This window comes from Bidens hawaiensis, unplaced genomic scaffold (genome assembly GCF_021521415.1).
Source record: "Bidens hawaiensis isolate Kalapana, Puna unplaced genomic scaffold, B.hawaiensis_p1.1 tig00029871_1, whole genome shotgun sequence".
Classification (NCBI taxonomy): domain Eukaryota; kingdom Viridiplantae; phylum Streptophyta; class Magnoliopsida; order Asterales; family Asteraceae; genus Bidens; species Bidens hawaiensis.
Window position 1 is genome coordinate 124,167 of NW_027494953.1, and position 14,917 is coordinate 139,083.

Here is a 14,917-nt window from a genome sequence, read left to right on the forward strand (position 1 = left end):
ACTAACGGTTTTATGGTCCTATATGTTGAATTTGTGACGTGGACAAGACAATTTTGGATAGATTACATGGATTCCATATAAAAAGGTACAATTTTTTCTTCAAACATTCGTCAACAAAGAATTGTAACTTATTTTGTATGGATGACTCGATAGTAAAAAACATTACCCAAATACCCATTGGTGGTAAAATTTGGACACCCTCATGATCGAACAGAGATCATAAAGATCATGGTCTTTTTTCATTGATTCACTCACCCAAACCCACCTCCCAGCATCAAGTGTTGTTTTGTAAGGATTGAACCTGAGTCTCCGTTAAAAACCCGGACATCCTTAGGATCGTCTTCACACTAGCTATTTGGTGTTAAATGAAATGTAACGATTAAACTTAAATAAATCCACAACTCTTTTTAATGCCTTAAGCCCGTATGAAATAAATTAGGCATGGGTGTTTTGTTGTGAAAACTTAATAGAATATGTGGACTTTGCCTAACACGAGAGTAACTAAACCAAGGGGGATATACTTTGTTTCGAGACTACATATATTAAAGAACAACAATGAAAATTACAATTGAATAAACGTAATCAAACGATTATTGTTGAGGTAAAAAAATGAATTAAAGTTACATGAACTAAATTGAAAGAAATCGAAATGATTAACAAGCTTAACTGAACGATTGAACCTAACAACTATAAATTAGCCCTAATCCACGAACTTGATTGTTTTAATTAGCGAACTTACTATCAAAAGACAAAATGTCACAACTAGTCCATTAGGTACAGGAATCTTGTAACTAGTGTACAAACTCTATCCACAACTTATTACATCTTTCATAAACAACAAATACCCCCCCCCCCCTCAAACTTTATGTTGACCTCATTGACCACTTAAGGTTTGACTTTTATTATAACAATATTCATCTAATACACAATAGACTTATCCCAATCCTAATGAGCTTGTACCAAACTCAAACCTAGGACCTTGCAGACCCTTTCTAAGAAATAAGAATATTAGCTGCGTTGACTCTATTTCAACCCATTTGATTGAAACTTCCTTAGAGTTGACCATGTCTCAGATTAAGTATCGTTTGACATTAATGCTGTGTTATTCTCTCATGGAACATGTTGTTATTAGATAGTTGAACACCTCCAACAATATCACGATGTATCACAACACCATCTAAACTTACGCCTAGATCTTCAACAAATTCTTTTAACCATAATAACTCTTTTATCCATTCAATCAATGCAATAAACTAAGCTTCTGTGATTGACATTTGACAATGCAACCATATGTTTAATCGACAATTCTTTGTTACCATTTTGACCTTGCCATCATAACGCCATTAAAACACCAGAGAAACATCTTGTGTGCTACTCAAGTACCTCAATATCCATCTAACAACATCCTAATGTCTTTTACCTGGACTTGCCAAAAACTTGCTTACAATACTGACAACATAGGCAATGTTAGGTCTTGTGCACAGGGGTATTTGGGATTCCTTATTGGACCTTCCTTTTAGCTATTTTAACTTTTGGAAGAAGTTAGTAGGTTAAAAGATGTTTGGTAACCCATAAGTTATTTTGGTTTTTAACTTTTCACCAAGTGTAAAATGAAAGTCTTTGTAAAGTTAATATTTTCTGGCTTTTTGGACTTTTGGGTTATGTGAGAATGATACCATTACAATTTATGCCCCTACAGGTCTCTCATCAAGTCATCATCCCTACCATCATAAAAATCATTACAATGCCACCAAACATTATTTAACAACTGTATCTCTCAACTACATCTCTACCATTTTCAATTCAACACCAATTTAACGTCAATGCTCTCAACTGCATCCTTACCACCATCAATTAAAAACACAATTCGTCCAGCCACCAGTTTCTTCTCTCCTCAATTCGTCCCTCCACCAGGTTTGTTTGTTTGATTTTGTTCTATTGTTTTTGTGTGTTTGTATGTGAGTTATTCTACTGTTATATATTATTATTATTCTTAATGTGTTAATAATTAACTATGGGTTTTGTTCAACGATGTGAATGCTAACATGTATAATTATATTGCAAACAAAGTAGATTTTCAATTTCAATATATGTGATTTGTTCTCCATCTGTTGATTTTCAGTTTCAATATATGTGATTTTAATATTGGACCTACATTTGATTTGCTCTCCATCTGTTGGACTATTCTTATAAGTAAAACCGAACACTTTTCTTGTAAAATCCTTTTCAAAAAGTTATGTTATAAGGCCTTTTTACAAAGTCCTTTTGTACTTGAAAAGCAATCCCAAACACACCCTAATTTCACTTCATTTGCATAGGGAACCTTTTCCATGTACATGCTATCCTCATCATATTTAGGAGAATCCTTACTAGATAACTTGAAATGAGTTCTTATAGAGGTCTTCACATAATCACATGCTTGCAACTACTTATCCCAATAATTGCTAGACATTTTCTTCTCATATGAAGCTTGTAAAAGTTTAAGTGTTCTCATATTTATGTCCCTTTGAATCTCCATTCCCAAAATCTTCCTAGCCTCCTCTAGTTCTTTCATATCAAACTCCAGCATCAAAATCTTCTTAGTAGCATCAATTTCACTTTTTTCTTTGCAAGTTACTAGCATATCATCTACATACAGGAGCAAATAGACAAAACTACATTAATGTATTATTTATGATAGGCACAACTATCATAGACACTCCTATTAAACCAACTGCTTACAATATGATCATAAAACCTTTTATACCGTTGTCATGGTGATTGGTTCAAACCGTACAAAGATTTCTTCAACAAACAAAGTTGATCTTCACACCTTTTCACCTCATAACCCTTAGGCTGCATCATACAAATTTATTCTTCCAAGTTCCCATGTAAAAAAGATGTGCTTTTCCCGTTGCTCATCACATCCTTGTAAAGTATTTTTCTCATTAAACTTTACATCCCTTCTAACCACTATACAAAATAAAGTATTTTCTCATTAATTTTATCCTTGAACTTTACATCCCTTCAAACCACTATACAAAATAGCCCATTTTAAAATAATGGTTATAATTATATGCATATTCTAATACAGTAAAATAACTATGTACATTTATCATCATTTTGTTAATTCTCACAATTTTTTTCCTCCAAAACTAAAATATTAATTGACCCTAATAATTATTTACTTTTCTTTTACACTCTATTTATTTTATATCTATACATTTTTATAAAAAAAGTATTAACATATTATTTTACTATATATTCCAAAATACTTGGTGATATCCAAAAGGCAACCATAAACCATATCATTAACATATTGTATTATGTATATTGTAGAAGATTGTAGAGAAAAACAAAACTTAAATGTGTTTTCATTTTACAAAGTAATTTTTTTAATAATAATCCATTTATCTATTATTAATATCATTAGTAGGATTGAGTTTGCTATCCAAAAGGGGGTTGCGGCGCAGCTTGTTGCCCGCTTACCTTTCACTTCATCGTTTGGATGTTATTAATAAAAATAAATCCCACATTAGAATGAAAAAAAAAATATTATTGTAAATTATCATATAAATTATAAATATATGCTTTAAAATGGGAAATTTCAGTTTTTTAAAAGCTTGAGAATGCAAATAGATTTATCTTCAAATTGTTTATTGATTCAAAGTGTTGACTTGAAAATGTCAAATGAATGAAAGTTAGAATTCTAAACATGATTCGGGTTCAAATTTATTTTCAAGGGCATTTTTGGAAATAATCGAAATGTTCGGATGTGGAAAATTGACTATTTTCCCTCGAATATTAAAATATAAGAAAAGATTGCGAACATTTTCGCATGCCACCCATGCCTATTAATGCTTCTAACTTTTATCAAATTTGAAATATTTATATTAGCATTAACTTTTCCTTCATTGATGATCATAACGTTGTATGGAAGCATGTCATACAAAACTATGCTCAAATGAACTAAATATTCACAAAATTGAATGGATTAACAATTATATTTTTATGTTGTCAGTATGACAAAGTCGATAAGACTTCTGAAACTTATCAAAAGCTTTTTAATTGTGTAACTCAGAAAAACATAGGTTTTTGAAGAACACCCGTCGTTACAACTATTGTTCTCCTTTCCTAATTGATAAATATATCAATAAAGATAATGTTCCTTATGTATTTAGGCTGAGTGGTTAGAAGTTAGAACTACTATTGTATGAGAAGTCTTATACTCTTATTTCTAAAATTGGCTTATAACCAAAATTATTTTAACTATACATATATGACACCGAAAATGAAATTTTCAATAAAAAGAAACATTCTCGGGTACGTTTTTGCACGTACTTTTTTTATTAGGTTCATTTAAAAAAAACATTTTGTGATATAAATAAAATCAATTTATGTACATAATATATATACAAGCATAGATGTAATACATTTTTCATATACGCTATACAATTATTTCTTTACTTGTAATTTTTTTAATTTGATTTATCCCGTATGACATGGGCTTTAAAACTAGTTCTTGCATATATAAAAACAGAACTACTCATTTGATAAATAATTTTCAGAGATGCCATTTCACTTAAAAAAATACACCAATATTGGGTTGGTAGTCAAGGCAAAGACAACATCTTTAAACACCTTAGATTGGAAAAGTTTAGGAGGTCTTGAGTTCAAGTCTCACAAACGATAAAAGAAATTCGTCATTCGAAAAAACTTTAAAAAAATCCGTATGCAGTTATACATGTATATATGTTTAGCCAGTCGTTTAGGTGGTGTTGTACGTTAGAAATACATTACTGTATACATATATATATGTTTAGCCAGTCGTTTAGGTGGTGTTGTACGTTAGAAATACATTACTGTGTAGTGACTTTTATATCTGAGACATGTTGAAGAACTTTATCAGGAATATTACAAGAATATTTCAAAAGTAGAAAACCAATGCAGTGGTATAAATAGACTATAAGACTTCATATGCCACTTTAAGCAAGTACGATGCGAAGTTGACTTTAGTACCTCCCCCCAACATAAACTCATTGGGTTAATATTTCTTACTTTCTTCACATTGTTGTAAGTAAATGTAATAAGGTAAGTTTTTACAATATAATTTTTTCGATACTGTTCTTTTTAAAAGAGTCTGTTTTGAGTACTTGAGTTGGAACTAAGTTCGATAAACGTTTGATCATGACGGCTCAACCTTTCTGATGGTTTAAAATGAATTCTACAGGTGAGGTTCTTTTTTAAAAACAAATATTTTTTTTAGTATCATAACAAGTGAGAATATGATGATAAATATGTTTTCTATGTAAGGTCATGAATCACACATATTAGAGCAGGAGTAATGCTTAGTAGAAAGAAAAGTTTTTCCAACTTCCAAGTATAGTGATATTTTGTTTTTCCTTGTCAAAGCTGAAAACTAAACTAAGTTAAACCAACCGCAAATTCGAGAAATTAAGAGCTAAAAGAGTTATGATACGAGCGAAAAGTTAAATGTGCATATTTGAGCATTAAAACGATCCCTTAAATATCGGGGCTAAACTTGAGCAGTTGAGCTTATATTTGTAGTACGTAGAACTCGTTTGCAATTTCATGATCTAACTAGATTTGGTGATACAAAAATGATAACCAGTTTTATAGTTTAATCTTTTATTTTCTACATAATTATAGAGCAAAATCACTGAAGAAGTAGAGGTTTGAAATGATAATTTCTTGTGAGAAATATACATTTTTTAACCTTCATGCATGGGTGGTGGTGAGAGGTGGGATTTTACGTTTGAATACGACTTTAACTGGTTTTCTGCCTTTAACCTCGTTGAAGGTCACATGTATATATGGCATAAAGCTGTTTTACGTTATCTTTTTGTTTAATAGAGTATTGGCAGGGTTCCGTAAATTTACCTGTGATACAAAAGACATATCGTTCTTATTTAAACGATAGAAATTAGCCTCTTGCCATTAAAAGTTCTAGTAAGAACCATATATAAATGAATTTGATCGGATTCTTATCCATTTGCATGAAATAACACTTGTATATTGTACGAAAAGGTTACATGCAAATTAAGATCTCGAAGAAAGCACACATTACAAACTCTTGGACATGCAAATGAAGTATCCTTAAAAATTAACTGTTGCCTAGACACAAAAGATCGACCAAATGATTAAAAAGAAAGAAACAAACACGAACACACAGTTAATGGTGTTTAGGATTAGGTCCTCCAGGACTCAGACGCGTTGGTGCATACCCACTTCCCAGTTCCATAACGTCTCCATGTTGATACTTCCGTTGGAACATGGCTTTGAAGGGTGCAGTCAGGCTCTTCCTATGTTCAAACGATGGCTCAACTAACCGTCGTGCATTTGTGTGAGAAAACATAAGTAACATAACACGTAACCAAATATGCCATTTAGCCATGTTGGAGATATCTGCTATGTGATCTCACTTAGACCTATTTATAGCCATTTTCATCATTGATACTTGATATTTGATCATACGTAAGGTGTGCTTAAAAATAGAGAAATAAAAAAAAGATTAGTGAGGTGTGGACCCACTCTTTGGGCACCTGGGTTGAGTCTTTCTATTTTATTTAGAAAAGGATTTGGTTAGATTTGGTAATTATTTTGCTTGTCCATTGCAAAAAAATAAATAAAAGGCTGCTTGTTGACGAAATGATTTAAACATGTTAATATAGTTTAGAGGCATGAAAACCCAGCTGGACTAGTAACTAAATGCGTTGAATGAGTAGTCAAACAATTCTTTCTTTCTTCCGAACAATGTTTTGCACCTATCCATAAGCAACTTCAAAAATAAACTCAAGTTCAAATGTGAACCAAAATCGAAAAATCTATACTTACACTCATAATATTATGCTGACCTAACATATATATTCAACAAAAAGTATTGACGTATTGTCAATCATGTACTTATAATCCCTCAAGAGAGTGAAAAGCAAAGCAATAATTATATATTGTTTGCAGTATGTGGATGTATATTACTCATTGTAGTAATCCAACCACCAGTACAAAAAGATTTTCTTAATGCAACCTTTATTTTACAAAAACAGTTGCATTAAACCTAATGCAACATTTTTGTTACAGACTGCAACTGTTTTTTTTTCAATTGCAACATTTTCAAGATGTATATATTTATAAAAGAGTTGCATTAGATAGCAAAAACGTTGCATTAGGTCTAATGCAGCTTCATCTGATGCAAAGATGCTCCGGGAAACATTACAGAAAATGACCCAAACATATAAATAGTTGAGCAATGAGTTGAGTTACAAGGCCATAAACAACGGTAGGAAAAGTATATACAGGTAGAATCATGTGACGCTAGACCTAAATTCTACCAATTAGGGCTCTGGTTTCGTAACTAAAAACTCTACCTTAGTATTACTTGATTATCCGTTTTTAATTAGTCTAAAAGAATCTAAACCACTTATATATTTTTTATAAAACCCTCCAAAAAGAGATCCCTATGTAATATTTCAATCATTTATATTACATCACTTTCTTTTAAGAATCTACCTATGTTTATTTTCTATTTCCTTGCTTTTTTATATGAATATATATGGGCTAAGCTAACTAACAACTTAGATGTAGAATGTTGAATGACAGCTTAGATATGTCAATATATATGGATATGAATAATTTAAAAAGAAAGAAAGTTGTCCAATCCAAGAAAGTATGTATGAAAGCAATTGATGGTCTACTCACCTGATTCTCCACTTAGAGTTGAACATCATCAATGGTCTTTTAGTATATACATTGTACTCGTTGAATGGTTCCAAAGGTCAAATGAGCAACCCACTCAGTTTTGGCCTAGTCTTTTAAGTAGTTTAATCTATACATTCTTTTCTAATGTTCATATGATTATAATCATTTACAATTCGAGTTGGTGTCGAAGACTATTAAGACTAATAGTGTATACGAGTTGGTGTCGAAGACTATTAAGACGACTTATGGTGGATATACACGTATGATATAACAGTATTGGTTAAGTGGATGAAAACATGCACTTGCAAGATATGTCCAAGCCAAAGATATTACCCAGATAATCTTCACATAGATAGATATTGTTTCTTCTGTTTCATTTATAAAGGTGACTTTTATGATATATCATCAACTTTCATTAACTTTTAATGTAATAGTACAATTTGGATTCGGTGTTACAACCCTCACCCCTTGGTAGGCAAATGCATATGATTTTGTTCTTATAATCATAATAATAAACAAGAAAATAAACTAGGGTACTTGTCTCATCTTCTGATTCCATGTAACTCTACATCCTTTCGACTATAAACAAACCAACTTATTTGTTTCTTAGTTTTCATCCTTTTTCACAAGAACCGACGTAACTTCTTCCACGTGTTTTAGCTTCTCACGTTTTCAATATCATCGAAAGGCACAAATATGAAAACACGATAATATTATGGATATCACTCAACTCTCATGATAGTTTTAAGAGAAGCCATTTTTCTAACCCAAGCCATAACTTTGAATGGCATATATAGGACTCAACTTGTAAGTGAAACATATATTACCTCCTAATCCTATAATGAGACCTTCAACTTCAACTTATTGTATTTAGCAAACTGGTAATTAATCTCATTGTTAGGCTAAAGGATATGGATAAGTGGGCATCCCCCATTGGTCCAATGTGGCAGCCCCCTCAATCAAATGAGGCCAGTGAACACCGCCCCGCTACTTCCTCATTTCACTAGTGACATGAGGCCACTAACCATGGTCAATTGGTCACGCGGGTCAGTTGCCAATCAGTTTCTTTTTCTCTTTTGCAATTCTTTATAATACTAAGTAATGAAGTTGTGGAGAATGATGGAAAATGAGGGGAATAATCCGTACCCTTAGTTGAAAGGTGAGGCTGAATGATGAAGGAAAAGCTGACGTGGAATGAGAGGAAAAGACTCAAATAGTCAAATGAGTTATACCGTTTAGCCTTATATGGTTCAACTTTTATGAATTTTCTTATATGATTTTGATGCTTACCTTCAATAGTAAGTACATCAAACACTTTTTTACATAGTTGGCAACTTCTATCTTCATATCATGCTACATCATGATACATTCTCAATGCACTATATGCTTAAAAGAGTACTTCAACTAGTGTGCCTTATCATGTAGCAATTGCTTGTCATCAAAAGGTTTGGTACCCGGACATTTCTGAATCGGCCTCTGTACGTTCTATCAAATGCCTCGTGAACCCAAACAACCCATCTACGACTCAAAGCCATACGTATATTGAAACGGTTACACAAACATGCAAGAGGATACCAATGCAAAGATGAATGCCGAAATAAGAGGTGCTATTTACAAATCTAACATCCAATAAATCCGCCGAACCACCACTAATTACCCTTTAACACGTCCTTTACCGGGCAACAATATTTTGATACGATATTCTTTCTTTTATATATGTTTGGTTACTATTTTTAAGTTTGGGTACGTGTTAGGTCTTTTATGGTTAGTAGAATGGGGTGTTTAGTATTTGTTTGATTATATAATAAGCATCATATCATGAATAAAAGATAACAGATTGTTTTGAGTTAATTCTTCTCCTAAATCTTAGCATTCTTCTTCTCCAACCCTATCATATTTGACACGATACAAGTAGGGGTGCAAACGAGCCGAGCTACTCGCGAGCTACTCGGGATTGGCTCGTTAAAAAGCTCGAACGAGCCGAGCTTAATCGAGCCCGAGCCCGAGCTCAAGCCTAAAAGTAAGCTCGTTTAATAAACGAGCCCGAGCTTCACCTATCGAGCTCGAGCCGGCTCGCGAGCCTAAACGAGCCTGCCATTTATATAATTTTTTAAATTATATATTTAATAATTATTAATTAATATATATATATTGTTAATATATATTTTTATAAAAAATAACTAAATAATATATATATATATATATATATATATATATTGTTTTATACAGAAAATTATAATAGAAAATAATATATAAAAACAATTATATTATTTAAAAAATAACAAATAAATGGTAAACGAGCCGAGCCCGAGCTGAGCTCGAGCTTGAAAATCTACTCACGAGCCGAGCTCGAGCTTTGGAAATAGAGCTCGAAACGAGCCGAGCTCGAGCTCTGTGTAAGTTAAACGAGCCGAGCTCGAGCCTGGTCGAGCTCGGGCTCGGCTCGGCTCATTTGCACCCCTAGATACAAGAACCAGACATGTAAAGCGGGTAAGGATCGGTAAACAAGGCAGTGTCATTAATAGGACGTAAACTTGTAAACAGGTGACTCTGATATGCGCCAATCCTACTTGTTTTCAATATGCCAACTTGTTCAAAAGTACAATAAAAAAAAATCAAATATTATAAGTTACATATTCAAATTCATTTCAAACAAAATCAACACTGATTTTCAGTTGCTAATGCCCAATATTAATCAAGTATATTAATAATCCTCCGACTCACGCCTCTTACTCTTCATCTTGTGCCTTTGATTCTAGTTCCGGGTAACAAACGGAACACAAATTGTCAATCCTAGCATAATATAGGTTTTGGACTTCCAACTTTACAGAAGTAACATAACATAAATTCTGATTTCTGAGTCAACACCTGTAATACACAAGACATGATTTAGACTAACACTACATCGCAAACTCAGACTTAAGATATTCGATTAACGCTTCATAAGGGAAGTGTTTCTGCCAAACAACCAGACAACAAATCATACTCCAGTGATGAAAACTAAAACTCGCAAGTGTGTCGAGATCCAAGTCGGGTTGACCTCAAACACTTTTTGATCTTTTTGTTTGTTTTAGTAAATTGTTAATGTGTCAAATATGATAGCAAAAACCGAATTATTACAATCATTATCTTTGTTTTAAAAAAATGATTAGATTTGATGCATTTTGAAATACAGTCCATCTGTTTAACCAACTTGGCCCGTTTTCTTTCCTTTTTTTAAAATTTTTTTTTTTACCCAACTGGCCCGTTTGAGGGGTAAAAACACATACAGACTAACTTACCTAAATGGGTAAAGATTGCATCCAGTAAATTCCAATGCTATGTGACTAAATGTGATAAGTGGGTCATGTTCATGGGTTGCAGGTCGAACAAGGCATGAACCCGATAACCGTGTCAAACATGTGAACACGAACATGACACCATTTATCATGAGTTGACCCGAACACAACCAATTTAACCCAATTTTTTAAAATTCTTAATATTTGCATATAAATACTCTAATTATAATATGTTGATGCCATACTCTCTTCTAAATTTTAAATTTGGGCATAGAATACAAACCGTTTCAAGTCATGACATAATATCACATTTAAAAGAAATCAAACAAGTTGAACGGGTCAACCATAACCCAACCCGTTAGATCGAGATAAAATTGTACCCGAAAATGAATTTAAAAAAGTACCTGCCAAAGATGAAATACAACTGCAAACTGCAGTCACCAAGCAACCCGCGTCGGTTTCATTCCATCTGCCATTCTATTTCAGTTCAACTCTGATGGTTTTTCACGTGTCAACCCCAGAATTAACGACTTAAGACCAAGAGAGCAGCCGAAAAGATATGTTAAAACGCTAAGCGTTCAGTTCTGCAAACTTCTTTTTCAGAACATAAGCAAACTCAATTTCACCAACAGCAACCAACCCATCAAACACTTTCTGCCTCACCTTCACATACGGTATAAACCCTCGGTTCGTCATCCTCACAACAACCTTACCCGCCAAAACAAACAAACCAGATTCCAAACACGCCTCAACAACCAACTCGTAACTCTCAAACCCAATTTGCACATCCATTTCCTCAAGAAAAACGACCATTTCAACCGCTTTATGCACGTCTTTACTAGCCCGCATCGACTTCAAAACTTTAACCACTATTTCTTTCCTAGGCGATAATCTAAACTTAACCACCATCTCCTTCATTAACTCCTCAATCTTTCTAGTCTTTCTAAGCTGACAAAGTAAACCAATTACCAGACCGAAACTGTCCAAATCAGGCACGCACCCTGCACCTTTCATGGACCGCAAGACGTGAATCGCTTCATCATATTCATCAACTTTGCATAAAGATGAAATAAGATAGTTGCATACACCGGTGTCGGGTATGTAACCGATTGAATGCATTTGCAACAACATGTCAGCAACGTCAGATAGCTTTCTTTGATGAAGCCAAACACTTGAGAGAAGAAGGTGAGTTTGAGGGACGGGTGTGCAGCCTGACCGGAGGGTGCGTTGTAAGATAGCTAGGGATATTGGTAGAGGATTTGGGCTTTGGAGTGTGAACGAAAGAAGATAGGTGTATGCGCGTTGAGGGTGGTTGCGAGGTCTTATGGGGATGAAGCTTTGTAGAATGCTGTCGATGGTTTCGGTTGTTTGTTGTTGGTTAGAGTTTGAGAGGAATGTGAAGGGGTTGGAGGCATGAGACGTTTGTTTTGAGGTGTTAAGAATGTCTGCAATTCGGTTGTAAGTTTTGGATTCAATGGCGGATTTGATTGATTGTTCAAGCAAATGTTGGGATGAGGTTGTGTGTACGGAGGATGACAAACGAGTAAAAGCGCAGGAGAACGAACGGATTGGTTTACATAGCTTTGACATTGCCTGACTAGTATAGCCTGCAGATATAGATCATATAATCAAGCTTCAAAATGAACACCAAACGATTATCTCATCGTGTTTGTATTTAAAATCTGGTTGCTGCAAAACTAAATGAGAAAAGGTAACTCATTTGGAAACATCAAATGACAAATGTTTTGAAAATTTGGTGATATTGAGCTTAATATAGGGGTTAAAACAAGTTGAGCCGCTCGCGAGCTACCTGAGATCGGATCGATAAAAAAGTTCAAAACCAGGCAAACCTTTTCTACCCAGCCAAACTCGTTTATTTATCGATCCCAAGTTCAAGACATGTTTGGGAAGCACGTTTAGGCTTGTCGAGCGTTGTGTATTTAACTATTTTAAGTCTTTACCTCTTTTGGACTTGTATGTATTAATTTCACACTGCACAACTGAGCTCGAGCCGAGCTTTGGCTCATATAAGGCACAACACAAACTCGAGCCGCGTTTAATGTTTTTCTCAATATATATATATAAATAATTAAAAATGTATATAGATTAATAAATAATAGCAAACGAGACGAGTTTGAGCTTGAAAATCTACTCAAGAGCGTAAGTCATTAGAATTCTAAAGAGTTAGCTAAGCTCGAGCACGATTAAATTATCAAAATTATGGAAAAATATTTAAGAATCCAATCTACAGTTTTTGCTCAAAAAAAGTCAATTCGAATGAGTTGATTTAAGAAACAATAAAACAAAAACTTTCACTGTAAAACAAAAACATATTAATACGATAGATTTGTGATCACCGCCATCGCTCACAGATTAGGTCAAAATTATTGGTGATTTGGGTCGGATGTTTAGAACAACAGTCCATGGTATTCAGATTTCTAATATGAATAATATAATTAAAACCAACATATTATTACCTTCTTTGAAACGCAACGAAGGTCACAGGACTTCAGATTGTTGTTGCCTTCAAACAGGTTAACCCGTTTCGGACCCGTTTAATCTATTTTCCTAACCCGCTAACTAGATGCTAAAGTGATAGCTTATTCTCATTTTCTTAACCGCTCTCTTTTAATTTTCGTGTGATATTTGCTCATTGCGAATTAGTTTTATCTTTAGTTTAATTCAATTTCAAATCTAACTTTTTTACATTTTGTTTTATAATCAAGCAATTTGTGGAATACTTCAATATCTCTTGTGGATAAGACATTCTACTTATCTAGGATATTTAGGTATTTACATGACTTGTCAATGGTTATTATCGGTTAACAAGTTCATAACTTGATTATTATCCAATAGGCCATCAACTTTTGACGCTTTTAGATAAACAACTTAAACGTGTTGTATTCTGGTTGCACGCTTTTAAGAGTGTGTGGTTTAGCATTGATGTTTTTATCCAAATAAACCTACGAGTCGTGTTTATGTCGAACAACTCAACCCATAAACCAATTCCCATCGAAAATCGATTTAGTTGTGGGCCTTCACGGGTTGTAGGACTTTGGACCCGGATCAGTTGTAAATGGATTGGCTCCAATCATTTTTCAAATTGGGCCTCTTTTCAGAAAATATAGTTTGGTCAAAATCATTATCCTCTTAAAAACAAAAAATCAAATACAAATCAAAGGTGCCGCAGCGAAAAGAACAGCGACTCGTTTTCATAGCTATTATTTTGTCTTGACCAATAAAAATACATACATAACACATTTATTTGCCTCCAAATTTGAGATCAAAGTCTTTCAAATACACCTTGTCCATCCACATTAGCAAAACCTCACCATATATACATATTTCAGTACTAAAAACCATTAAGTTACCTCATTAAACTCTCGATATCTCTTCGCTATGGGCGACTCGAATACCAACACTGTCGACCCGCTCTTAGTCGGGGCTCTTGGGGTCCTTTCTGGCGTTGTTTTCGTGGGCTTTATTCATTGCATAGTGGTTAACTGCCTTAAACGTGCTGCTCAAACCCACGCCGAGCCAGCTAGACCACCAAATATGCACCGAAGTCCAAGGATCCGGGTTAGCCGTGACCCCAACTTCAGGTTATACCTCCCAGCTATTGATATTGGTGGCTCGAGCTCAAACGGGATGGGGTCCATTGGTTTGTCGACCATGTTGCCGGTTCATAAGTATACGAAAGAGCTTAAAGAAGGGACGTGTGCGGTTTGTTTGGGTGAGTTTGAAGAAAATGAGGATGTTAGGATCATGCCTGAATGTGCACATGTTTTTCATGTTTCGTGTATTGATATGTGGCTTTTTTCGCATGATAGTTGTCCTCTTTGTCGGGCTTGTGCGACTCCTCGGGCTCATGATCATGTTCTGTTGTCGATCTTAACATCAAGGCCCGTCGAGTAAGCCGGTTCAGTGGTTTAGTTGTGAAGGTT

At 34.1% G+C, this 14,917-nt stretch overlaps 2 protein-coding genes across 2 annotated transcripts; one reads left to right on the plus strand and one right to left on the minus strand.

Annotated features, from left to right (window-relative positions):
- Positions 1-11,408: 11,408 nt before the first annotated feature.
- On the minus strand, positions 11,409-12,244 carry LOC143579568 (pentatricopeptide repeat-containing protein At1g06270-like). Its single transcript, XM_077062827.1, has one exon. It carries the CDS (start codon positions 12,102-12,104, stop codon positions 11,544-11,546), a length of 561 nt encoding a protein of 186 aa, XP_076918942.1. The 5' UTR covers positions 12,105-12,244; the 3' UTR covers positions 11,409-11,543.
- Positions 12,245-14,372: 2,128 nt separating this feature from the next.
- Positions 14,373-14,888, plus strand: LOC143579563 (RING-H2 finger protein ATL57-like). The gene has a single exon (XM_077062822.1). The coding sequence runs from the start codon at positions 14,373-14,375 to the stop codon at positions 14,886-14,888; it is 516 nt and encodes a 171-aa protein (XP_076918937.1).
- Positions 14,889-14,917: the final 29 nt, after the last annotated feature.

Excerpts from the sequence above, each read along its gene's own strand:
- LOC143579563 (XM_077062822.1), top strand. The coding sequence starts at position 14,373 with ATGGGCGACTCGAATACCAACACTGTCGACCCGCTCTTAGTCGGGGCT.
- LOC143579568 (XM_077062827.1), bottom strand. The coding sequence starts at position 12,104 with ATGTTGTTGCAAATGCATTCAATCGGTTACATACCCGACACCGGTGTA.